Genomic DNA, 26533 nt, shown 5'->3' with positions numbered 1-26533 from the left:
TGCTCACAGTGATCTAAGCATTTTAAGTCTCTCCAAACCGACAGCTCTTCTGTCTGTGGCAAAAAGACCTGTTGTCATCTTACAGTGGGTTGAGAGCTCTTCCATTGGTTGGCTTTGTCGTCATGAACATTTACTTGCTTTTTTGTGTGGGCTTTCTTTACTCTTCTCTTTTGTTCTTCCCTTCGAGCATAGCCCAGTCATTTGTGTCCTACTAATGCTCATTCTTAAGCACTACTTTTGTCTTCTTGGTTAATTGCTCTGAGAGTGCATATGTTTTCCAGGTGTCTCCCTCACTTACTCACGCCCTCTCTGCTGCACTGCCTTTCTCAACATTTTGTTTTTTCCCCATACCATTCTCTGATATCTTCACCATAGTGCGCTTATCCGCTTCCCCTGTGTTGCATTCTCATTTGTGTGCTTCTCCCCCAGGTGCTATGTAGCTCTCCTCACCCTTGTGCTTCTCTTCTCCCCACCACGCGCTTCACTTTTCTGTTGTTTTGCTTCCCCCCACCCTCCTGTGTTGCTTCATCAGCCCTCCTCTGTTTCTTCCCCCACCGTCCTCTGCTGCATCCCCCCCACTGCCCATTGTTACTCCACTTCCCCCCACAGCCCATTATGATGCTTCCTCCCACTGCCCGCCCCATGCGTGTTGCCCTGCCCCATGCGTGTTGCCCTGCCCCATGCGTGTTGCCCTGCCCCATGCGTGTTGCCCTGCCCCATGCGTGTTGCCCTGCCCCATGCGTGTTGCCCTGCCCCATGCGTGTTGCCCTGCCCCATGCGTGTTGCCCTGCCCCATGCGTGTTGCCCTGCCCCATGCGTGTTGCCCTGCCCCATGCGTGTTGCCCTGCCCCATGCGTTGCTGCCCACGTCACTCCCACCCGCAATAAGAAAAAAGCTGTAAAGAAAATGGCGTTCATTTTGTAGGCAGGCGCATGCACATAAAAAATGAAGCCTCCAGCTGTTTCATAGGAGGCTTTTTCTTTCTTTTCTTTTTGTTTTACTACTTTAGCCATGCTGCACAGCATTGGGAGACAGTGCAGCATGGCTAAAAATCATTGGCTAAGCCAGTAGGGCCTAAAGAAGACTACTATGGCTTTTCCAGTGCATATTTTTTTCCATCTTCTCCTTTTTGCTTCCCATCCATCTCCTTGCCCAAAAATGTAATTGATGTAGGCGTAGCGCCACCTGTCCTTTGCTCCCCTGCTTGCACCTGCCAGCACCTAAACCATTGTGTACACATGCATTATCAGCACAGAAATGTGAATCCAAGCTCTACCAACGACTGCTCAGAAAGGGCCTCCGACAGTGCAGAATTCTCCACAGGCAGTCCGGTTTAACCAAGGCAGGACGCTCGCGCTTGTGCACGAGCCACACAAAAAAAACACAACTAGGGATACATTAGATTCCTGAGTCCTTTACTGCACTGAGCTAATACGCAGCCACACGCCTGGACAGGTGGAGCACGATGGGCCTGGGGCAAAGCATGGCTTGCTGGGCCAGGTGGAACACAGTGACATAGTTTGCATGTAGTGAACACATTCAGTTGTGCCCAAATCTTGCATTCCCTTGTGTCTCTGGGAGCGTTGGTGAGGGGGTGCAGTTATTGTCAGAAGCACCCATGTCTTGCTCCCAGGTTGGGGGGACAGCTCAGTACAGCCTGCAGGTTCCCGCCCACCTCTTCTTATTGGCAGAACCTTCATAGGGTCAGCCAATGAGAAGAGCGGGAGCTACCTGGGAGGGACAGTGTGTGAAGCCGCTCCAGCTGCCTACACAGGCCCCACCTTAAGGCTCCTCAACAAGCCTGTCCTCTCACTAGCTGCCCACAGCCGGATTCCTGCACCCCTGAACTGCCAGCATCAGCCTCCTTACTTGTCCCGGTCCATCCTTCATCAGGGCCTCCATAGTTAGTCCATCCCTGACATGAGGATGCTGTGCCTACAAGCCTTCTGGCAACTCTTTGGGTACCACTGGCCCGTTCTTGACTGGTGGTTTCATAGCATAATTCTAGCTGTCCCTTGCACAGTGGTAATGGGAATTCCCGGCACGAGAGACGTCACTTGTCTTAGATGATGAATGAATATAAACAGAATCTGTTCTTGAGTGGCAGTCGTAAAATAAACTACTTCATGAAAATGACAAGCGGATGTTTCAAGACTAAATGAATTTACAAAGGATGGTATTTCAGAAACGGTGTTAACTTCATAAAGTGACAAACATTTGTTGGGGAAAATTGAACTTCTCTCTCAAAGTTAAAACTCTATATTTGATAGCAAAATATATGCATGTGTGTTTCCAGAAACTGGCATTTCAGATATCTAAAAGTGATATTTGATTCGTGCTAATTTTGGTAGGCATATTACTTATGCTTGCAGCAGAGAATTCTTATTAATATGTCTGTTACTCTAGATTTTTTTTTTTTACAAAGACATTTTTTTTTTGTTTTTCAAAACAATAAACAAGCTCTCATCGATCAGTTTTTTTTGTTTGAATATCTTTATTACATTTTCTTGTTATTTTCAGTATACATACATAACAGTACATCTACCATACATAGTGTCTGAAATGTCCAACATCCGAGGCCGCAAACATGCCGATTATATCTCCGTTTACGGTCAGTGTCTAAACAGAACTATGCCAGATCAGAGATTCAGTGCACCCATTATAGTCTACAAGAGGCGGGGAGGAAGGAGGAATAGTGGAGAGAGGACAGCGTAGGTAATGGGTGAGGCCGAGGGCCACAGTAAGGGGTGGTGACAAGTGAGAGGGGTCCGCAGCATGGATGGGCGTAAAAAAAAAAAAAAGGGAAAAAGTGTGGGGTGCAGGGTGTGTCGCTAACAGAGGGTAAGGTTGACAGACATGAGCAACGTAGTTGGTTGGGGTCGAGTAGGGGTACGGGGAGAAGGGCTTGTGGAATCAGGTGACGGGTATAACTTTATCCTGGGCTTCTCTGGGTGACCTGTCACCAGGGCACACTTACGTCTGAAAGGCTTGTGGATGGTGTCCCAGCTGTCCGCTAGCGGGTAGTTATGAAGACCACGCGTGTCCTCCATACAGAATGACACGCCTTCAGTATGGGCCTATGTCTGCATGCCGATGGAGGCGTTGGCGACGTCCTGCCCTGCGTGATTGTGTTTGGCAAGAGTGAGGCCTAGGTCGATGAGCTGAGCAAACAATTTGTAGACGGCATGTTACATAGCGTTACATAGCATCTCATGGCCACGATTCACACCAGATGCATATTAGTACAACCTGTGCCCCTGCATGGTGGTGCCAGTTCTCTCCAAACCGTAATAGGCCCACCACTTGTGCCAACTTTATCATATTTGCGGGGACACCCTTGTGCAGTGTAGATAGTCTCTTCCAGTTTTGCGCACCAGTCCATAGCACACCTCCATGGGCGGGGCACTGGCAGAGGTCTAGTATATACCTGTATCCCTCTTGGCCAGCAGTGTGCCCAGCCCTACCCACCTCTTGTTCTCTCGGGTCCTCCCATATCCCCTAGAATACCAGAGAGAGCGAGTCTGGGACCACTTTCCACATGTGAACCCACCACCCGGGTATAATTGAAAATATTCTAAACCAGTACAGCTGTATGATGGTGCAAGTCCACACTATAGAAAAATCTCTTCTATGCTCCTGACGCCACAAGTGTGCAGGGGAGAGAGACCCCCAGGTCTCCAAAGTTGATAAGGTGCAGGGTACGCCTGGTGACGGTATTTAAACTGGATGAGCCGGAGCCTTGCCCAAATTGCCATCACCCTTCCAGTCTACCTCCTTTGGGGACCCACGGTCGGGGGAGTGTGCCACCAGAGTTGTATAGATTTGTGGAATTTCTCTGTTCCCAAGGGGACCCATCAGTGCCCCCACCTCCAGGGGGTTAAATTCTGGGACCTCCCGAAAGATGTCATGACAGTCAGTAAGAGCATGTCTGAGCTGGAGATAATGGAAAATGTGTGAGGCATGCAGTTGGGACTCTGTAGGTCCCAATAGGAGCGACTGTGACCCTTGTCCCACACATCTTCTAGTCGTGTGATGCCCAGCTGGTCCCACCCTCGGAACCCCCCCAGCCCCGCCACCACTGCCAGCTGCCTGCCTGCCCATAGAGGAGTCTCCAGTGTAAGCCGTCAGTCCCAGCACATGCACTTCAGTGGTCGCCCTCTAGGCTTCAGACACCTCCTTTGTGGGGTCCGAGAGCGTTTCAGGGACCGATCCCCCATATAACATGCGTTATTTTTTCCAGACCCATGAGCGCTCTCTCGCCTCGGTAGGCCGGGTCCTCCCAATCATTCACTACTGGAATGTGTGTCTTAATATAATCGTATATCGGCCATGGCTACCCCTCCTTCATACGTGGTGTGGACACATTTACTGGGGTTTGTTGGCCCAGAGGAAGCGCTTTGTCAACACTGCCAACGCATTAAACCAAGACTGTGCAATATAGAGGGTTGAAGTTCTGAAGGACATGGAAGAATTGAGGGAGGATCACCTTAAACAATTCTGTCCTTCACATAAAGGTAAGAGGAAGCTTGCCTCACCTGGTCATATCCTCCCGAGCACAGCATAGCTGTGGGCGGAGATTCAGGCTCCAGGTGAGGTCCAGCTCCCATGAGATATGCACTCCCAAGTACAACAAGCGAAGCCGGCCTATGGGGAAGCTGGAATGGTTTATAGGAATTTCATTATTGAGTATGTAGCCTTGCAATGTTATCAGTACTGTCTGAGACTGGAGCATGTGAGATTGGTGTAATCGGTCTATCTTTTGATCCTGTAATCTCGTTCTTAAATGAGATGTAGCTTAGCTGTATGAACATATAATAACTCTGTTTATCATCTTGCAGCAATGTAACTTCCCTGTTGCTTGAGTAGATTAAAGCAGGGTAGCTTCCATGCTTCTTCGGCACCATGATCAATTTGCTACTTTCTGAATATTTGTGTGCTAACGTTGCAGGGATAACACGACTGTGCTGAATGGCAGTCTGCATCCCCCCAACTTCCTCTCGCCAGGCTGCAGTCTGCATGTCCAACCTCTGCAGTCTCCACTGCAGGCCGCACCTATTGGTGGGGAGCACTGCAGCTCATTGGGGTGCTCGTTGCCCACTTGCTGCATCATTCACAAGGACGGATGTGCCGTGCACACCTGATCTGCATGAGCAAGCAGTGCCTCTCAGAGTGGTGCAAACACGGGCACGATTACAGCTGAAGAAACCCTCCGCCAACCCGACGGACCTCAAGAACTACAGACCCATCTCGCTGCTCCCCTTCCCAGCCAAGGTCATTGAGAAGGCCATCGTCCAACTCACCAAATTCATTGAAACCAACCACACCCTGGACCCCTCCCAATCAGGTTACAGACGCAACCACAGCACTGAGACCGCACTCCTCACAGCAATGGACGACATCCATACTCTCCTCGACCAAGGCAAAACCTCTCATCCTTCAGGATCTCTCTGCCGCCTTCGACACCGTCTCCCATCACTTCCTCTGCACTTGACTCTACGACACCGGCATCTACAGCAAAACCCTAGAGTGGATCCACTCCTTCCTCACTGGCCGAACACAGAGAGTCAGGCTCCCACCGTTCTCCTCAAAACCAACAGAGATCAGCTGCGGAGTTCCTCAGGGCTCCTCTCTAGGCCCCACCCTCTTCAACATCTATATGGCTCGTTTGCTAACATAGCCAGAAACCACAGACTTAACATTGTCTCCTGTGCCGACGGCACCCAGCTGATTCTCTCCCTCACCAAGCCTAAAACCGCAAAAAGCAACTTCCACAACGGAATGAAGGCAGTCGCCGCCTGGATGAAGGACGGCTTCCTGAAAATCACCTCGGACCTCATCCTGGGTTCCATCCCCTCTGCCTGGGATGACTCATGGTGGCCCTCAACGCTCAGACCCCCACCCTCTTCCCCCCCCCCCCCCCCCCCCCCCCCACACACACACACACACACACACACACACAGTCCCACCAACCACACTTGCAACCTCAGCATCATCTTAGACTCTTTGCTGTCAATGAACCAAGTCGGCGCCGTCTCATCCTCATGCTTCCTCATACTACACCTGCTCTGAAAGATCTTCAAATGGATTCTGATCGAGTCCAGGAGAACAGTCACCCAGGCGCTCGTCAGCAGCAAGTTAGAGTACGGCAATGCTCTCTATGCTGGCACCACCCTAATGCTCCAAAAGAAACTGCAGAGAATCCAGAAGGCATCGCCCAGACTCATCCTACAAATCCCCCGCTGCAGCTACATCTCCAGTCACCTGAGAGACCTTCACTGACTACCGATCAACAAAAGAATCACCTTCAAGCTCCTCATACAGGCCAGTAGGGCCCTTCACAACATCGGACCTGCATACCTCAACCACTGTTTGACTTTCCACACGCCCACCAGACACCTCCGCTCCGCCCAACTGGCCTCGCCACGACCCCAAGGATACGCAAGAACTCAGCCAGATGAAGATCCATCTCTTACCTCGCCACAAAGACCTGGAACACTCTTCCGCTACATCTCAGGCCCCCCGGCCGCACCTTGAGACCCTGACTGGTGATTAGCTGTGCTTTACAAGAACAAGGATTGATTCATTGATTACAGCTCCTGGGTGTACAGGGACTGGTGCATTTGACTGTGCAGCAGATTTATGGTGAGAATCCTAGTGAGCACAGGCTGATATTGCGGAAAGCGCTTTGTTGTACCGTCCTGAGACCCATTCACCATCCAGGCCCCGCTACTTGGAGAATCGCAGCTCATCTGCATTCCCTGGCTCGCTGCAGTCCTGTGCATTGCATACTAAGTACTGCCTCCTGCAGCCCTGTGGAGTGCATACCAAGTACTGCCTCCTGCAGACCTCTGCAGTGCATACTGCAGCCCTGTGGAGTGCATACGAAGTACTGCCTCCTGCAGCCCTCTGCATTGCATACTAAGTACTGCAGCCCTGTGCAGTGCGTACTAAGTACTGCCTCCTGCAGCCCTCTGCATTGCATACTAAGTGTCTGCATTGCATACTAAGTGCTGCCGCCTGCAGCCCTCTGCAGTGCATATTAAGTGCTGCCGCCTGCAGCCCTCTGCAGTGCATATTAAGTGCTGCCTCCTGCAGCCCTCTGCAGTGCATATTAAGAGCTGCCTCCTGCAGCCCTGTGCAGTGCATACTAAGTCCTGCCTCCTGCAGCCCTGTGCAGTGCATACTAAGTCCTGCCTCCTGCAGCCCTGTGCAGTGCATACTAAGTCCTGCCTCCTGCAGCCCTGTGCAGTGCATACTAAGTCCTGCCTCCTGAAGCCCTGTGCAGTGCATACTAAGTCCTGCCTCCTGAAGCCCTGTGCAGTGCATACTAAGTCCTGCCTCCTGCAGCCCTGTGCAGTGCATACTAAGTCCTGCCTCCTGCAGCCCTGTGCAGTGGATACTAAGTTCTGCCTCCTGCAGCCCTGTGCAGTGCATACTAAGTACTGCCTCCTGTAGCCGTGTGCAGTGCACACTAAGAACGGCCTCCTGCAGCCCTACGCATTGCATACTAAGTGCTGCCTCCTGCAGCACGCGCAGGACCGCCTCTTGTGCCGGATGTGGCCTGAAAGCGGAATCTGCAGTGTGAGGGGAGGGAGCAGTGATGCAGGCAGTGCCCCCTGGGCCTCACTGCAAGGAAGGGAGTAGGACTCCCCTCTCCCCGGGCCTGCTGCTGTTTGAAATAAAGCAGGAATCAGGGTTCGGTGTCCCCCAGGCACCCGGGCCCCGGTGCCATTGCATCTAGGCCCCTCCGTCCACAGGTGAATGTGTCTGGGGGGCCGGAGAGGGGCTGCACACAGCAGTCAGTCACTCACTCTCCAGCCGAAGCCTGCGGACCCGGCCCCGTGGGAGTCTTGCAGGACGGCCTTTCATTGGAGTCTGTTGTACCGCACAGATGGTGGCTTCTAGCCGCACAGCGCTTGTAGTTTTTTAATATTCTACCTGTTAAGTCATCAATTGATTTAAGGGTCTTTCCCAAAGACGCTAAAATAAACATATTGAAGCGCATATATTATTTTGTCACTGTTGTTTTCGTGAATACGGAATAATTGAACATTTTAATGTGAACCTATCCTGTTTTGTTTATTCATGCGATGCGATGAAATACAATGTTCTCCCCTCTGGCCATGGGTTCCTGCCCCCAAGGTACTTTAGGTGATGAGCAGAGCAGTGCTTAATTTGAGCCGGTGGAGGGGCACCTGCACTTATTTATCTGCGCCCGACATTTACTGCGAGCAAAAGAGATACGTGAGATAAAGATGCATAGAAAAGCGCCACGAAGGTAGAATGCAGAAAGCTGCAAAAGTGAGCTGAGGAGCAAGGAGTGGCTGTAAATTGATTAAAGAGGCCCGGGATGGCTTCAGGATTACGCTCTTTCAGTATTCGGTGCTCCACATTTAATTGCTGCAGCCGCGTGTTTCAGGGGAGAGCTTTGGGCACCGCCACGTTTTTATGTACAAATTAACCACTGGTGCAGAGGGTGATGAGTAGTTTTTTTTTTCCTTCCAAAGATGGCATGAGCACTCCACGGTTCGGGGTAGATTTCTCGCACTACAGCTCCATGCCAGCTGTTTTTGTTATGTGGAGAGGGCGTGAGCAATCCGCCCCAGGAGTGGGCGACCTCGGGTAATACCAAGTCCCCTTCCATAGTTCTCCATCAGAAGAGTCAGCCGCGCCCTCTCCCTCCCTCTGTTCACGTGCCAGGGCTGCCTGTAACCAGGGCCCCTGGAATTACGCGACTGTGCGGGCCAGTGTTTTCCGCATAATTATAGATTTGCCACATCTTCCCCCCTCTGCTGCGTAGCATGTCGATTTTAACAAAAAAAGATTAATTGATACAGTTAATAAACTTAGCGAGTGCCGTTGGCGGCAGTGGAAGGCCCTTGCAAAGGTTGAGTGGGCACCTTTCTGCTATATTTGGGTGTTAATTAGTTCTAATGAGGTGCAACCTAAACCGAGGCAGTATTAACAAGCGTAAAGTGAAGTAATACTACACAGAATGAGCCGCATTATGTTGCATAATTTGCTTTGTGACCCTCTCTGCCGCATAATTGCAGCGGCTTTGCCCGTGGCCTACGATGTTGCCTGGCCCAGTGCCCTCTGAATGGTCCGGGGGAGGCACCAGTCATATCCTGCTTGGCAGTAGCTCTGTACTCTCTTCCTTCCGGGGCATCAGGTCAGCTGGGCTGACTTTAACCCCTTCTCTTCCACGCTGGCCTCCTTGTCGGGGTGCACCCCGCGGTTCAGCTCCCCTGCTTGCTGAGACTAGTCCACCATCCTGCCCCTTCCTTCCATCCCACACGCATCCAGGCGCAGTCAGTTTCTGCCGAGCATCAGGGAGGAGTATCTGACACATGTGATCTTGGGCAGCTCTTCTTCGCACACCCTAGTTTGTCTTTCCTCGCGCATCTTTATGAAAGGAGATGCAGCAAAGAACAGGGGCACCACCTACTGGAGGCACCGTGGAGTAATCTAAACTTATGTTGTACACAAGCGTTCTGTACCTGCCCCCGGGGACACGTCTCCCTTTAACTACAGGGACCTAACACCCACCTCTTGAACTGGACCTTAACCCCCTTTACCTCATGAGACACCCCACTTCGGTGCGGGTGGACCCTGGGCTTCCTGTAGTGTCCAGTAGAAGGAGGGAGGGGAGCAGTAATCTGCCCCCCTCCCCATAGACTGTAATCAGCTTCTACTCAATATTCCGGTCCACGGTAGCGCCTAGTTGCTTGGTCAACGTCTTGATAGTTGTGTAAGCCTTGGCACTGTGCCTTCATTGACAAAGGAGCTCCCCTGTCTCAGCCGGAGCTCTGCCTGTCTCAGCCGGAGCTCTGCCTGTCTCAGCCGGAGCTCTGCCTGTCTCAGCCGGAGCTCTGCCTGTCTCAGCCGGAGCTCTGCCTGTCTCAGCCGGAGCTCTGCCGGAGCTCTGCCGGAGCTCTGCCTGTCTCTGCCGGAGCTGTGCTGCCTCAGCCCAGGCTCTGTTGCAGGGATGTGGAATTCCTATTGCCCAACACTCAGACATATTGTTTGGGGTCAAGGGCAACACACCTTCATGTTTATATTGTCCTGGGGACAAGTAGGCCTAACCCTCTGCAGCACAAACCCTTTGGCTGCCAGTTTACAGAGAAGGGAACGGTCTGCAGTTGAGATAATGTGTCCATATGTTAATGCTGTTCAAACTTGTATTTATGGTTCATTAATGAAAAACCATCATTGTTCGGGTGAGCACTGTAAATGACCCTTTTAAGGTCACACTGCATTTTGACAGTGGTTCCAGTGTGTTTAAAAAAAAAAAAAAAAGTTTATACACATTTGAAAAGGTTAGCAAAATGAGGGTAAGTATAATGCTCCCAAAATGCTCTGATTAGATGCAGATGTTTGCAGAAGCTTATAAGCAAAACTGATGATTCTTTGGTTTAAAAATAAAATGTTCAGAAAAAAATGCAAGGAGGAAAAAAAGTTTTGCTACTATGAAATTTTAGGTGCTATTTCTTTGAAGCGTCATTTAGTAAAGCGTGTTGATGCATGCTAGTTTGTCCCAAAAATATTCCTAATGGGAAATCAGTGTAGCTATTTTCATCAAGATTGGAAGCATGAAAATAAGCACTGGCAAAGCCAACCAATCTGACATTTTTTTGAGAGTCTTTGGTTTTGTCAATGTGCATCTTGCTTTGACATGGCTTTTGTAACACTTTATTGTTGTGGGAACTGCCAGGCAGCTCCTCACCATTGTAAAAAACACTGGCAAAAAGAAAAAAATGTTTTAGGTCTCAAAAAGCACACATTGCCACCAGGGGAGTAACAAAGGCCCAGCAACCCCCTCCCTCCAGGGGGCCCCCTTCAGCACAGCGCCTGCCCTGAGTGAGACTGGAAGGGGGGGGTCAGTGTTCTTTGCAGGGGAGCCCCCTCCAGTTATGTTATGCCACTGATTGCCACAGTAGTTCCTGGCACTGAACACAATTACTTTGCCAATTTGCTTCATCTAGAAGAGCAGAATGTGATATCACACAGTAAAGCTAGCCGATAGAGAAATCGAAGTTTAATAAAAACAAAATGTCTTTGTTAATGCCAGACCTAATTAGGGACCCAGTTGTTGAAGAAAGTCACAAAAGTGTACCTGTGCTATATGTGTTTGCATTAATGAAGATTTCCATATTTCATGAATTTACAGAAGTAGACCTGGAAATTGTACTTCTAGAAAATATTTGTGAACTGTATTTTAGCACAAATATGCATGTGTAGATTTGCTCATGTAAAAATTTATTGAGGGTTTACAAGGTCACTTTCCCTCCAAGCACCTTTTTCCCAAACTTGGAAGAACTTCTACTTCTGCCATTGTCAGGAGTACATTTTCAGCCTTTCCCATTATGGGAAAATATTAGAGAAGAACTGTTGAAAATACTTAAAACATGCAACTTAGTAGGTTTGCAGACTCAAACGCATTCCAGCCCTGGAACTATTGCTTATTGCTTCCTCCAGCCCCAGTATGTAGATCTGCGGAAAGGTGGCAAAATAACAAAATTGCTATAGTAGGGATTGAAATTGTAAATATTCAAGCCCTACTATAGTAGTAGCCCTGGCACAATCAGAGAGGCTATTATCAGAGCTCTTACACAATGAGATTGCTGCCATAATATGTCACCAGACTACATGGCACCAAAGGAACAAGTAGATATTTTTTTTTTTTAACAGAAAAAGTATATCTAAGAAGCCACCTGCCCCGTGGACAAGTAGATATATCATTAAATTCCACACCTCTGCTGCTGTCTCTGCCGCCTCTGCCCGGGGCTCTGCTCGGCCTCTGCCCGGGGCTCTGCTGGGGCTCTGCTGTGAATTGACTTCAGACCACAGCTTTCGACTCCTTCAGAATCTGAACTGTGCAGTCTTGAGTCCCTTGTGCCCTCGGTGAGCTCTGCCGAGCATCACCCCCGGCGATTAGGGCACAAACTCCAACTTGCAAAGTGCAAAGACCCCCGAATTACCGCAGTCCTAATACCCTTCTGGGTGTGTGGCTCGCTGCCAGCGTTGGGGCCTGTCAATAGTGACACTTCCTTGGCCGGTGTCCCTAAAACCGCCCCAGCACGGACTGCAGAGAGCAGGGAGTGGACCCGCCAACCTGTCCCTGGATGAAGATGTTGTGTGAGTTTAGTTTGCAGTCAGGAGTCTGATAAAATGCAGGTGTAGTTTTTCTTCTGTCTTCTCTCAAGGTGAGAGTACTTAAAAGGAGGGTTTCTCAAAAGATGTCCCTTCCCTAAGCTCCTAAAGCCTAGATCCAAATTTTAAAACTGCACCACATCTCAGCCAGAATCTTCTGACCACGTTTCAGAAATGTTTACTAGCCTGCTCAGGAAGATTTCAGAATATTTGTCCTAAATTCTCAAGTCATCCCAGGAACAGATTACCCCAAGAACCCAATGAACTCTGCCATTTCATTTCTATTTCATCCTCCTGTACCAGCCAAGGGGTAACTTGGACAGGGGCCTTGATGGGTACAGGGGCCACAGATGTGCTGCACACACAGTACTGGGGGTAGGTACCAGAGGTGAGACCTGCAGTGGTTATGGCAGTACTGATTTGGGTCCCCTGTGAGCCTAGGTCAGCACCCACCCCAACCACCCAGAGTTATAAAGCCCCGAGTGGTCCTTCCATGTCCGTGGCCAGAGTATCAATCAATCAGGATTTATTCAGTGCGACAAATCACCCGTGAGGGTCTCAAGGCGCTGAACTGCCAAGATCCCTCTTCCTAGTCGCAGTTCTTAGTTCCCAGCCGTGAGATGCAGGCAGGGGGTTAGCAGGGTTGTCTGTGCTGCATAAAGATGAACTCTGGATTGTTTTCAGTTCTCTGTAGTTAGACCACCGTCCCTGTACACTCGGTGAGTTTGTCTGGTTAGAACCCTCTTCCACCACCCACCAGTGCAGCTACATGGAGGCGGTGCACAGTTCTGTCTTAGTTTTTAATGAAGACCCCTTGACTTGGTGCACCTGGAATACGCTTTACTGCGATGACGTGATAACCTCGAATCCCACTAGTTATGAACGTTTTGCAGAAACGATAATGCAGGTTTAGAGGCGTTTAAACATGAAATGTGAGTAATTGTTACTCTGCTGTAGCCCCCTGCTTCAGCTAAGGTCACAAGTCCATGCATCACTTCTCAGGTTCTTGACCGCAGGTCTCCTGTTCGAAACACACTGACCATGCCAGTCCTCTAGCCTTGTGCACAGTGAAGCGTTTCAACCACGCTTCTCCATTGAATAACATGGGTATAGCATGAGTTTCTATACACACCCACTCACCAGATACAGCCAGCAGCAGTGTGTGCGTCCTTTATCTTGTATTCACTACTTTTCATGATAACATAACAGTAACATGCATGAAAAAGCAGCATTACTGTGATACCAGGTACGTAGACGTCCATCCTTAGCACCCATCAGGATTGCAGCATTCTGCATTCTCAGTACATTGCAATGGGATACTGGCCATCCTGCAGACCAGTCCCATTTATTGATCTGTCTCTACTACTAGCCCTCTTTACTAGCCAGCCCCCTCTGCTTGCGCCCCCTCCTGTGTGTGTGTGTTTCCTTACACACTACACAGAACAGCACATGCTGCTTCGGCAGGCCTCCCTCACTCTGGCTTTAGCGCTCCTGCATGACAGGCAGATACTGGTAGCATCTGCAGTGACTCGGGAATGCTGGCCTGAAACAGACAATTCTGCACCCTCTATCGCAGTGGTTCCCAACCTGTGGTCCGGGGACCCCTGGGGGTCCGCGAAGCCTTCTCAGGGGGTCCGCGAGAGCTTAGAAAGTTCAGAAATATTAACAAATATTGACAAATTAGGTCCCCAGCTTCCACTAATGGCTCAGTCGGGGGTCCCCGGATTCCAATGATGATTCAGTGGGGGTACCTGGGTTCCACTAATGTTAAAGTGGGGGTCCACAGAAATGAAAAGGTTGGGAACCACTGCTCTATCGTATTCTTAACTCATTTCAGTGTGCACAGCCCTGATCAGGTCTACACAGCCGCAGACTGATTGGACCAACCGGGGTCCAGGCGAGAAGGCTGGCAGCCTATGCCCTGCTGCGGGGTTGCAGAGTGCCAGAGTGCCAGAGCCAGTCTCTTAACATTCTGACTTTGGCCAATGCTTCAAACCCCAACATATCTGTTCAGAAACCTAAACTCTGCTGTATAGGGAGCGACTGACACCACCTTAGATTCCCCACCCGTCTACTCTGCCTCCAATTGTGGGCTTTACGAATAAGTGCATCAATTTGGGAGCAGCACACTTAAAGCCTGTCTGTTCTGGACAGTAAATATATCAAATAGCGAAAGGGAGTGGCTAGGGTAAACTGCCCTCATCCCCTGGTCAGCTTGTTGCTCAGTGCAGATAGCAGAACCATCTCGCATGTCACAGACAGCAGAGTTATCCCTCACTTGTCCCAGAAGAGGTGCCTCTCACCTTTTGTTGAGTGGTCACTTGACCTAGAGCCACCCATTGCTAGATGTAGACAGTGCTGCTAGCTTCCATTGGCACCTCAAAAAGATGATGGACTGAGTGCAGAAACCTTTCAAACACTCACCCCCAGTCACATTTCTGGGTTAAATCCATCTTTCTTTTACTCACTATGCCACCTGAGTTTGGACTCAGGACTATGCAAATCAGTCTTGACCCTGCTCCCCATGGGAACAGTCCAGCCCGAACTGCCAGGCCACTGGGCCAAGACAAGCAGGTCTCTTCCTTGCTCCGCTGACCTATCTATGGTCGGGTGTACCTGCCTTATCTGCCTCTTAGTCTATTTTCTGTTCGATCTGTTAAATCCTTCATTGTTCGATTCCCATAGAGCAGAGATCACCAAACTAAGCCCGTCCCTCTACAATATTTTATCCGTCCCTCTTGTTATCTACAGGTAAGAAATTGATTATTTTGTCAACCAATCATTCTGATGTTATTTGTATAGCGTGGCGTGTCACCCCAGTGGGTATCCAGTCGCTTGATGCAGGTTTTTATTTGAAAAGCCAGGGTTTCAGTCCCTTTCTGAAGTGGGTCAGCGAGGGTGTGGTGCTAGGGCGACAAGGTGGAAGAAGGAGCGTCCTCCGACATGGCACCGACATATGCATGGGTATTTTTGTGAGGGCGAAGTATGCTGGGCGAAGGTTCCTGGTTGGTTAGTGGAGGTGAAAGCAGTGGTTCAGGTCAGTGGGTCCTTGTTTGTGGAGGGCTTTGTAGGCGTGGGTCAGGAGCTTGAAGTGGCATCTTTTCTGGATCGGGACCCTTTGGAGGCCCTTCAGGTGCTGGGTGATGTGGGTTCTTTAGGGCAGGTTGAGGATCTGGATTGTCTGGAGTCTTTGCTTGGCTTTGGTGGTGGTGCCTGCATAGAGTGCGTTGCCGTAGTCCATTTGGCTGGTGGGTAGGGCCTGTGTCACTGTCTTCCTCTTGCTGATGAGGAGCCACTTAAAGATCTTGCGGAGCATGCGAGGAAGCAGGCTGAGAAAATGGCGTTGACCTAGTGTTTCATGGAGAGTTTGCTGTTGAGAATGATGCCGACGTTGCAGGTGTGATCTTTCGGTGTAGGGGTGGGTCTGAGCTCTGCTGGCCACCAGGAGTCCTTCCAGAGGGTTGAGTGTTTGCTGAAGATCAGAACCTCCGTTTTGTCCGTGTTGAGCTTCAGGCAGTTGTCCTTCATCCAGGTGGATAGGTTCTTCATACAGTTGTGGAATTTATCTTCGTCTTGATGGGGTTTTTTGAGAGTGAGAGGATGAGTTGCATGTCGTCAGTGTAACAGATGCTGATGTGCGATCTCACAATGTCTGTGGGTGGTGTCATGTAGACATTAAAGTGTGTTGGGCTAGGAGAGGAGTAGTTGGGGATGCAGCAGGTTTTGTGCTTGACCTGTGAGGTGAAGGAGGGGAGGCGGATGCTCCGGGTGCGTCCCATGAGGAAGGATGCCAATCATCTGAGAGCATCATCTGTGATCCCAAACTGGTGTAGTCAATTGATCAGTGTGTGGTGGGAGAGGGTGTTGAAGGCAGTGGAGATGTTAAGTAGGTTCAGGGCTGCTGCTTGTCTGTTGGGCAGGACGTGGATGTAGTCTGTTGCAGCAATCAGAGCTGCCTCAGTGCTGTGATTGGCTCTGCACCCTGATTGGGAGGGGTCTAGCAGGTTGTTTCTCTCCAGGTGCTCTGTGAGTTGGAGGTTGATGGCCTTTTCCAGGACTTTGGCAGGGAACGGGAGCAAAGAGATCGGATGGTAATTCTGGAGCTTGCTGGGGTCTGCAGAGTGCTTCTTGAGGAGGGATCTGATCTTTGCATGTCTCCAGGCTTTATTCAAAAGTGACCATGGTTAACAAGCGTTGAGGATGGTGGTGAGCTGGCGGCTGATCTTGTTTGTTTCGGGGTTTAAGATCTTGTGGGGGCAGGGGTCGGTGGGTGCTCCAGAGTGGACGGAGCCCATGACTATGATCATGTTCAGTGTGCTGAGTTGTCCCCATGCAGTGAGCAGTTCGTCGGCAGTGAAGGTTGATGGGATGCTGGGGAGGTCTGAGGATTGGGGATCCAAGTTATTGTAGATGGTTTCCTTCTTGTGGAAGTGGTCGGCGAGGGCATCGCAGAGTCCTTGTGAGGAGGGGATGGAGTTTTCAATGGCTGACTGTCAGGCAAACTCTCAGATGATAGTGAAGAGCTCCTTGGTTTGGTTGCCGCTGGTTGATCTGGTGGCTCAGGGTCTTTTATTTTATTTTATTTTTAACAGCTTTGATCTGGCAGTGGTAGTAGTTAAGGGTCATTTTGAAGGTGTCTCAGTCGGGGTGGTGCTTACTTGTGCACCATCTTCTCTCTAGTGTTTGCACCTGTGTTTTGATTTGCTGAGTTCGGGGTGTACGGCTGGCTTTTTTGGTGGTTCTGTGCGTCGTGGCTACTGTGGGTGGGGTGACCAGGTCAGCAGCACTGATCCAAGTTGGTGGTGGTGATGTTGGGCTGTGAGGTGCTGAGGGTGTCGTCCCATTGCTACTGAGTGACATTGGTCCGGGAGGGGGTGCTGTGGCAGATGCGGGCGGTATGGGGGGGATCCGGTGAGCATGAAGTGTACCATGCACTGGTCCGACCATGTGAGTTCTGTCTTGTGGCTGTAGCTGATTCTGTTGGTGGACATGATGGGGTCCAGTGTGTGTCCTGCTTTGCTCTTGGATCCTGTGACCAGCTGCTTGAGGCTAATGTTGTCCAGTCTTTCCAGTAGGTCAGTGGAGTTGGTGTTGGTGAGGTCATCCAGATGGTAGTTGAGGTCTCCCAGGAAGGATTATTGTTAGGATTCAGTGGTGAGCAGGGTGATGAATTCAGTGATGCCATCGCTGAGGCTGGTTCTTGGTCCTGGTGGTCTGTCTGCAAGGGTGCGTTTGATGGTAGTTTAGTCGTTGGCGTGGAGCAGGAAGTTGATATGTCCCATGATGGATGTGGTTTCGTCATTGGTGGTGGTGCAGGTGATTGATTCCTGGTGTATAATGGCGATGCCGACTCCGTCCCTGTTGGTGCAGTGTTTAATTTTGTAGCTGGGGGGGTGTTGCCATGGTGATGTCTGGGGCGAGATGGGGGTGAGCCAGGTCTGTATGATGAAGGGTACGTCGGGGGCAAGGATGGAGATGGTATCCCAGACTTTGGTTGTTTTTTGCAGAGCGATCTGGCGTTGAACAGGATGCACTTGAGTTTGTTCCGAGGCAGTCTCGGGTGGCGGGGATGGTGAGATGTTGGTGGCAAAGATGGTGGTCAGTCCTGGGGTGGAGGAGTATCAGCAGTTGGGGGCAAGTGAATGGTTCTGTTGTGTGGGGTGGTGATGCAAGGTAGCAGTTGTTGTTGGGTTGAGAGCACAGAGATCTGCATGGGTGTATCAGTGGGTGTGAGAAGGGCCAGGGTTCTTGGTGCTGGGTGTGGTCCGGACGCAGATGGCTTCTTGCCGGTCGCACAGCTGTCACCATAAGTGGTCCTGGGAGGAGCTTTCAGGGAGGCGGGAGAGTAGCGGGTGGGAGAGGGAAAAAAAAGGCAGGAAAAAATGGCCAAACAAAGTACAGGCAACTATAGAACACAGCAAGGAAGCAAAACAGAATGGGACACCGAACAGTCCAGAAAAAGGATAATGTAATTGTACTTTACAAAAAAAAAAAAAACACTTTACAAAAAACAATTACCGTGTGTAAGGAAATGCCTCCTTGGCATGGTTACCCCCTGACTTTTTGCCTATGCTGATGCTATGTTTTGAATTGAAAGTGTGCTGATGCCTGCTAACCAGGCCCCAGCACCAGTGTTCTTTCCCTAACCTGTACTTTTGTTTCCACAATTGGCACACCCTGGCATCCAGGTAAGTCCCTTGTAACTGGTACCCCTGGTACCAAGGGCCCTGATGCCAGGGAAGGTCTCTAAGGGCTGCAGCATGTCTTATGCCACCCTGGAGACCCCTCACTCAGCACAGACACACTGCTTGCCAGCTTGTGTGTGCTGGTGAGAACAAAATGAGTAAGTCGACATGGCACTCCCCTCAGGGTGCCATGCCAGCCTCTCACTGCCTATGCAAGTATAGATAAGTCACCCCTCTAGCAGGCCTTACAGCCCTAAGGCAGGGTGCACTATACCATAGGTGAGGGCACCAGTGCATGAGCACTGTGCCCCTACAGTGTCTAAGCCAAACCTTAGACATTGTAAGTACAGGGTAGCCATAAAAAGTATATGGTCTGGGAGTTTGTCAAACACGAACTCCACAGCACCATAATGGCTACACTGAAAACTGGGAAGTTTGGTATCAAACTTCTCAGCACAATAAATGCACACTGATGCCAGTGTACATTTTATTGTGAAACACACCCCAGAGGGCACCTTAGAGGTGCCCCCTGAAACTGTATCCAACTATCTGTGTAGGCTGACTGGTTCCAGCAGCCTGCCACACTAGAGACATGTTGCTGGCCCCATGGGGAGAGTGCCTTTGTCACTCTGAGGCCAGTAACAAAGCCTGCACTGGGTGGAGATGCTAACACCTCCCCCAGGCAGGAGCTGTAACACCTGGCGGTGAGCCTCAAAGGCTCACCCCTTTGTTCCAGCACCGCAGGACACTCCAGCTAGTGGAGTTGTGTTCCCTCTCCGGCCACGGCCCCCACTTTTGGCGGCAAGGCCGGAGAAAATAATGAGAACAACAAGGAGGAGTCACTGGCCAGTCAGGACAGCCCCTAAGGTGTCCTGAGCTGAAGTGACTCTAACTTTTAGAAATCCTCCATCTTGCAGATGGAGGATTCCCCCAATAGGATTAGGGATGTGACCCCCTCCCCTTGGGAGGAGGCACAAAGAGGGTGTACTCACCCTCAGGGCTAGTAGCCATTGGCTACTAACCCCCCAGACCTAAACACGCCCTTAAATTTAGTATTTAAGGGCTTCCCTGAACCTAAGATTTTAGATTCCTGCAACTACAAGAAGAAGAGGACTGCTGAGCTGAAAGACCCCTGCAGAGGAAGAAAAGAAGACACCAACTGCTTTGGCCCCAGACCTACCGGCCTGTCTCCTGCCTTCCAAAGAAACCTGCTCCAGCGACGCTTTCCTAAGGACCAGCGACCTCTGAATCCTCAGAGGACTGCCCTGCTTCAAGAAAGACCAGAAACTCCCGAGGACAGCGGCACTGCTCCAAAAGAACTGCAACTTTGTTTCAAAGGAGCAGATTTAAAGACCCCTGCAACTCCCCGCAAGAAGCGTGAGACTTGCAACACTGCACCCGGCGACCCCGACTCGACTGGTGGAGAACCAACACCTCAGGGAGGACCCTCTGGCGACTCCGAGACCGTGAGTAACCAAAGTTGTCCCCCCTGAGCCCCCACAGCGACGCCTGCAGAGGGAATCCCGAGGCTCCCCCTGACCGCGACTGCCTGAACCTAAAGTCCCGACGGCTGGAAAAGATCCTGCACCCGCAGCCCCCAGCACCTGAAGGAACGGAACTTCTGTGCAGGAGTGACCCCCAGGAGGCCCTCTCCCTTGCCCAGGTGGTGGCTACCCCGAGGAGCCCCCCCCCTTGCCTGCCTGCACCGCTGAAGAGACCCCTTGGTCTCCCATTGAAACCTACAGAGAACCCGACGCTTGTTTACACACTGCACCCGGCCGCCCCCGCGCTGCTGAGGGTGTACTTTTTGTGCTGACTTGTGTCCTCCCCCGGTGCCCTACAAAACCCCCCTGGTCTGCCCTCCGAAGACGCGGGTACTTACCTGCTGGCAGACTGGAACCGGGGCACCCCCTTCTCTCCATTGAAGCCTATGTGTTTTGGGCACCTCTTTGACCTCTGCACCTGACCGGCCCTGAGCTGCTGGTGTGGTAACTTTGGGGTTGCTCTGAACCCCCAACGGTGGGCTACCTTGGACCCAAAACTGAGACCTGTAAGTGACTTACTTACCTGTTAAAAATAACAATACTTTACCTCCCCCAGGAACTGTGAAAATTGCACTGTGTCCACTTTTAAAACAGCTATTTGTTTTATGTGAAAAGTATATATGCTACTGTAATTATTCAAAGTTCCTAAAGTACTTACCTGCAATACCTTTCAAATGAGATATTACATGTAGAATTTGAACCTGTGGTTCTTAAAATAAACTAAGAAAATATATTTTTCTATAACAAAACCTATTGGCTGGATTTGTCTCTGAGTGTGTGTACCTCATTTATTGTCTATGTGTATGTACAACAAATGCTTAACACTACTCCTTTGATAAGCCTACTGCTCGACCACACTACCACAAAATAGAGCATTAGTATTATCTCTTTTTGCCACTATCTTACCTCTAAGGGGAACCCTTGGACTCTGTGCATGCTATTCCTTACTTTGAAATAGCACATACAGAGCCAACTTCCTACACCGTGACAACAATTACAGCAGTTGCACAAGATCAGTCCAGGCGGACTATGGGATCGAACTAGCGGCCTCGTGTGTTGCAGCTAGGTTGTAGACACGAGGATCAAGGCAGACCGGGGCAAGAGGCTACTCTGTCAGTTACTTTTGTCAGAGCATTTGCTAATGTTTAGCATTTTTACTCGTATATCATTTCTCATTTTAAGCATGGCATTGTTTTTGTCATTGTCACATTTCAATTTTGTTCTATATCCTATCATATCATTTTTTTAAATTACAAAAAGACCCAATTAACTATATTCATTCATTTAAATTTTATTAGATCATTTATCAAACTGATTTTTTCTGCTCCACAAATTTGTAAAATATGTGATGTGGCCCTCGTACTTAAGTTTTGAGACCCCTGCCATGGCTCACACAGGTTAAGCAAAGGGAAGTGCGATCTGCCCCCCACAGAGCACCCAGGGGCCAGGATAGAGGGCCACAAGATTTGGCCCCGTATGCCAGAATGCTTATTGTAGGGACATTACTCATTTTACAGTCACATGAGAGATATGTGGCAAGGAGAAGGTTGGAATGCTGCTCCTTGCTCCTCACACTTCCTTCTGGTAAGGACGTAATCGCAGATACAACTCTCCATAAGAGCATATTATTCACCAGGATGCCGGGACATCAGCAGTTGCTTCTGCTATACCGACCGCCCAACTTTATAGGAAACCCACATGCTCTTTAAAAAGGAGAAGCGGGTTAACCAAAGAGAGACACAGGGAGACAAGGGGACAGAGTAGATCAGAATAGCGCTGCTCTTAGCATCTTACAAATGCAGTGAGACTTTCCTACTTCTGACAAGCAAAATAGGAGGATCTAGATAGGCTTAGGTTGGTAGCCCGGCAACTGTGGTAACTGTTCAGCCCCGCGGAGTTGCAGGTAGTGCGTATGATACTTGGTTTGTACGACTATTTAAAGCAAGAGGCCTTTAGTCTCAGAACCACTTAGAACCACAAGACCAAGGTAGTCCTGTTTTCCAGGAAGCGGTCCACTGTTTGATTGACAGTCCATTTACTGGGAGGCTGGTGCGTGGTGATGCCCAGACTCCAGATGTCGCCACTGAAATGGATCATCTTAATATGTGGGGGTGGGGGTATAGAGGCTTTTGGGTAGTTAAGTAAGAACCAACGGCCTTTGTATCAATTTCCTCAGAGACACAGAATGGGATACCCATTGTTACATCAGGTCAAAATATCAACAGATGTCCTGATGGTCGGGGGCAAGCTGGACTTGGCTGGCTCCCTTGACATGTCTCTGCTTAGACAAATCTCCAGGTGTGGTTCACCATGGAGTTTGCAACTATGGAGAGGCAGCCAGGATCGTAGTGAAGATATAATGCTGATAAGAGATATGAGGGCAGTGTTCTTTGTAACTATGTTGATAACTGGCTACTTACTAGATGAGATAAATATATAGAGACTGTAAATATGATCTCCTAATTTTGGTAAATATTAAGATGTGATATCTGCCATGTATATGGACCATTAGTGTAGAATGAGAAGTGTTAGTATTTGGACCTAACAATTTTGAGAAAAATGAAAATGTTTACTCTATGCCTTGAAATGTCTTCCAAAATTCTTTAATAATGCAAATAGTAAAATCCTGTTCATTAGTTATGTAACAACATACAGTTTGCACCCTAGGAGCTATACTTGAGGGTCTCTGCCACCCCTTAAAGGCGTTCCATCCTGCTGCTTGCCTGTTTCTCCTTGTACTTGCGAGTGTGTGGGTTTGGTTTCATCTGGAGTAGAGTAGACTGGACAATGGTACTACCCAAGTCCCAGAAGAGTTTTGTTTATTTAGAAAATGGCACATCCCTAAATTTGGGGCGGAGAGGGCCACCCTTTGAATCCTGGAATGAGGCGCGCACCTGTCCAGTAACCTGAGTTTGGAATCAACATATATTCTGCCGGCCCCATACACCCTATTGTGCCTCTCCTCAACACTCCACTAACACCTAGGAAACAATAGCTATACCCAGTTCAGCCTGAGGTCCACCCAGACCCCAAGTGCACAGACTTTGTGACATAGGTGGATGGTCTACTGACCTGCACCCCCACTACACTACCCTTCAGAGATAGCCCTACACATCTAATCCGCACACAGGTTTGCCCGGCAGGTTGCATTGACCCATTGCCTGCTAATGGATGCAGCTTTAGGGAAAAACCAACACCCAACACTACATCACACTGGGCCTATTCTTCCTGGGTGGACCTACAAAGCAGACACAGAAGGAGAAGTGCTAAGGTGTTATAAGTAAATAGGAGTACCTGAACACAGCCCAGTAACTGCTCAGACTGCAGCAGTACTATGGTCTTGCACAGTGTTTTGGATATGATGGTGAGTGGGATGGGAGGTCGTGTGTGTGTCCATATAACGCGTTGGCTCAATGTGACCCTCCGCTCCATCACATACTTCCTCATCTCAGCACTTTGCACTTCAGCCAAAGCTGCTCCCGAAGCAGGATCAGAAGGAACGCCACTGTACAGATTGCATTGCTGTAAATCCTGCTTATGAAAAGCAGCTCCTGGCATACAAAATACTGCATGGTCAGTCCGCTTCCCATTGTGCTAAATGTGTAATCCTCTACAACCTCAGTGCGAATCCGCACCATCACCCCTAGCTAGAGCATACCCAGCTCTCCCTGTGGTCTACCTGTTGACTAATCCCAGATGATGTTTGCCCAACTTTAGTCCGGACCAGTGGGCTCTTATCCACCTCAGTGGCTGCCCTTGACAGCCAAAGAAAGCAGGGCAAGCGTAGCCGGAAAAGGCAGGTCCACCAGACCTGAGCACGGGCTGTTACTGTGCTCCAGGCGCAGGTAGGGTTGGGATTCTAGAAGGTTTTGGTGCCAGGATGATGATGAATGGGTCTGGACGTGAGCAGTGTGGAGGAGGCGGTGGAAAGTAATGTGGACAGGTGTGGCTGGAGGGCCCGCATCATGGCCGGAGTGAGGGGACAGGTGCTGTGAGGGAGTTACGTCCATGGCTGTATGGAGTGGGACTGGATTCCATCCCCAGGGAGCTTGGATCCGTTCAAACACTGCATGCTTTGATTTGCATGATGCAGATCAGTTCACCCAGCTGAGATCATCGGATACTCAGTCTTGATGCATTGCAGCAGGCACTCCTGTTGCTGACATAGTTTACAGCTTGGCGTATAGCGAGTGTGCGCTAAACCTTGGAGTTCTCAAGGCAGGTCTTGGTCCTATCATGAAAGCCGTGAGCATCGAGGCGTGTGGCTGCAGAGATTAACAACTGATGTCAAGCCACGTGCGTGTCACCGTTATCCTTGCAAACCACAGTTCATAGGATCATGCAGACGGTTCCACCGGAGGACATTTGGCGAAGTTCAGTGGTTTTCACCAATGTTTTAAGTGGTGTATGTGTGGGATTCATTTTTAATGTAAAGTATTTTCGATAACCCACTGTGCACAAATTATATTCTGTTAAAACGAAAACAAGCTTTGGCAAAGCCAATAGTTCTTGCCTTTTGGATCCTTTGACAATTGTTTTTGGTTGCACTGTACAGCATCGTGATACTGTGCAGCATTGTAAAAATAAAGAGTAAAACGTAACAAGGTGCAGTCAGGTAAAAAGCATGCGAGCACCATTTGCTTGAATTTATTTACTGAACCAAGATGGTAGAACCCACTTGGAGGGGTAGATGGCAAAAAAAACATTTTTTAGCACTAAAACATGAAGTTAAAAACCCCATAGTTGTTGAGGGAGTTATGGGGAAGTTGTGGGTTTTAACGAAGGAGTGGGGACGAAGGGGAAAGTGCCACTCGGATGGTGGTGAGAAGACGCACAAGAGGGAGATGACGCCACAAAAGCACACAGATGAGGGAGAGCAGTGGCGGTGGGGGGAGGGGAAGGAGGAAGTGAGGAGAGAGCAACACAGAGCAGGAGGGGGAGGGAAGAACGGAAGGGAGTCTGCTGGGAGAAACACGCACTGATGGGGTGCTTACGCAAAAGACGCGAGAGCAGTGCAGGGAGGAGAAAAGTAAACTGATACGAGTGCAGCAGATGGGGTAGAAGCACATGAAGGAGAGAAATGGAAAATCCTCGTGGAGAGCGTAAGTAAAATGAAAAAATATTTACCTGAAAGTGAGCAGTTAAAGGCCACAGAGGGCCTTAAATGGACAAACACAAGATGGACAAAGCAAACCATCAAATAAGAAGCAAGCAAATGAGTGACGGTGCAGCCAACCACTGGTAGATGATGGGTGGGCATTAAACCCACTGTAAGATCATGGTAAGCTGACAATAGGTCTTCTGCAACCAAGGCTCAACCTAAAAATACCTTAATCTTATCTTGACGTGGCGTTTATTTGTTTCTTATTTTTCTCAATAATAAAATAAATCCAAGGAAGAACAAGGTTTTAATCTGATAGTGAGATGAAAATAGACATCCATACTGTATTGAGTAGATGATCCTTTGCACATTGTCAAAGATCTACCTGTTCCTCCTCGCAGAACAAACTGCACTTGGTGTAGGATTGTTGAAATAGGAACAGCAAATGTTCCACATTTTGACATTGCGCGACCAGTCATGCAGGCCTCCTCTCCAGACCATCCGTCCCGCCTTTAACATTTTTTTTTATTTTTAAATAGTCCTTTAGAATGAACAGCTTGGTTTTCTCAACTTGGAAACTCCATTGCAAAGGACTTGTTTTGGTGCCTAGCAGACGGATTCAAGACTTGGCCTAGGCACTCTAATGTATTAGTTACTTGGCCAACAGCCTTATTTTTGTGGGCTGGGAGGCTTAGTCTTTGACTTTACACTGTTGTTTAAGCTTATATTATTGGGAATTATGTGTATTGGGTGAGTTGCTAACTGTTTTCTTTCTCTTGCTTAGGCTTACAACATCCATGTGAACGGTGTCTTGCACTGCCGGGTACGGTACAGTCAGCTCCTGGGTCTGCATGAGCAGGTAAACTTTCTCCTCTGCCCCCAAAATGTAGCTTGGTGTTTTATTTTTTATTTTTTATTTTTTATTTTTTATTTTCTTTTCTTCTTTTCCTTTCTTTTTCTTTTCTTTTCCTTTCTTTTTCTTTTCTTTTCCTTTCTTTTTCTTTTCTTTTCTTTTCTTTTCTTTTCTTTTTTCTTTTCTTTTCTTTTCCTTTTTTTTCTTTCCTTTTCTTTTCTTTATTTCTTTTCTTTTCTTTTTTCTTTTCTTTTCCTTTCTTTTCTTTTTTCTTGGATTCATCCATCACTGACCTACCAGAGACGTGTTTGGTTTGCCATCTATGTGCATCCTCTCCTAGGCTCATGTGCTTTCTTCTTGTGGCTTACTGTAGATCTGATTGTAGGCGTTTGTGTGGTGTAACTTTGTTATGATTCCGCTTAATACATTTAGCTTTTAGTGCAAAAATGACTGATTTTCATTTCTTAGTGAAAGCTTAGATGGTTTTGACTTTGGGAATTCTTCTCCACTTCTACCTTGTTTCTTCTTTGATTTTCTTAGCTACGAAAAGAGTATGGCCACAACGTGGTGCCAGCGTTCCCTCCCAAGAAGATTTTTACCCTTACTCCTGCTGAGGTGGAACAGAGGAGGGAGCAGCTGGAGAAGTACATGCAGGCAGGTGAGTCTTCTGTTCTGTGGTTGGTGCTTTTTAAACCTT

The 26533-nt window shown here is 49.1% G+C and overlaps 1 protein-coding gene across 1 annotated transcript in view; it reads left to right on the top strand.

Moving 5' to 3' along the window:
• SNX17 (sorting nexin 17) overlaps nt 1–26533 on the top strand; it is a 208465-nt gene that overhangs the window by 81384 nt on the left and 100548 nt on the right. The window contains exons 2-3 of the mRNA XM_069233580.1: nt 25768–25842; nt 26377–26494. Coding sequence (XP_069089681.1) covers nt 25768–25842; nt 26377–26494 — 193 coding nt within the window. The remainder of the gene's footprint in view (nt 1–25767; nt 25843–26376; nt 26495–26533) is intronic.

The sequence above is a fragment of the Pleurodeles waltl genome, chromosome 5 (assembly GCF_031143425.1).
Source record: "Pleurodeles waltl isolate 20211129_DDA chromosome 5, aPleWal1.hap1.20221129, whole genome shotgun sequence".
Taxonomy (NCBI): domain Eukaryota; kingdom Metazoa; phylum Chordata; class Amphibia; order Caudata; family Salamandridae; genus Pleurodeles; species Pleurodeles waltl.
This window is presented reverse-complemented; position numbering and strand designations above follow the sequence as displayed.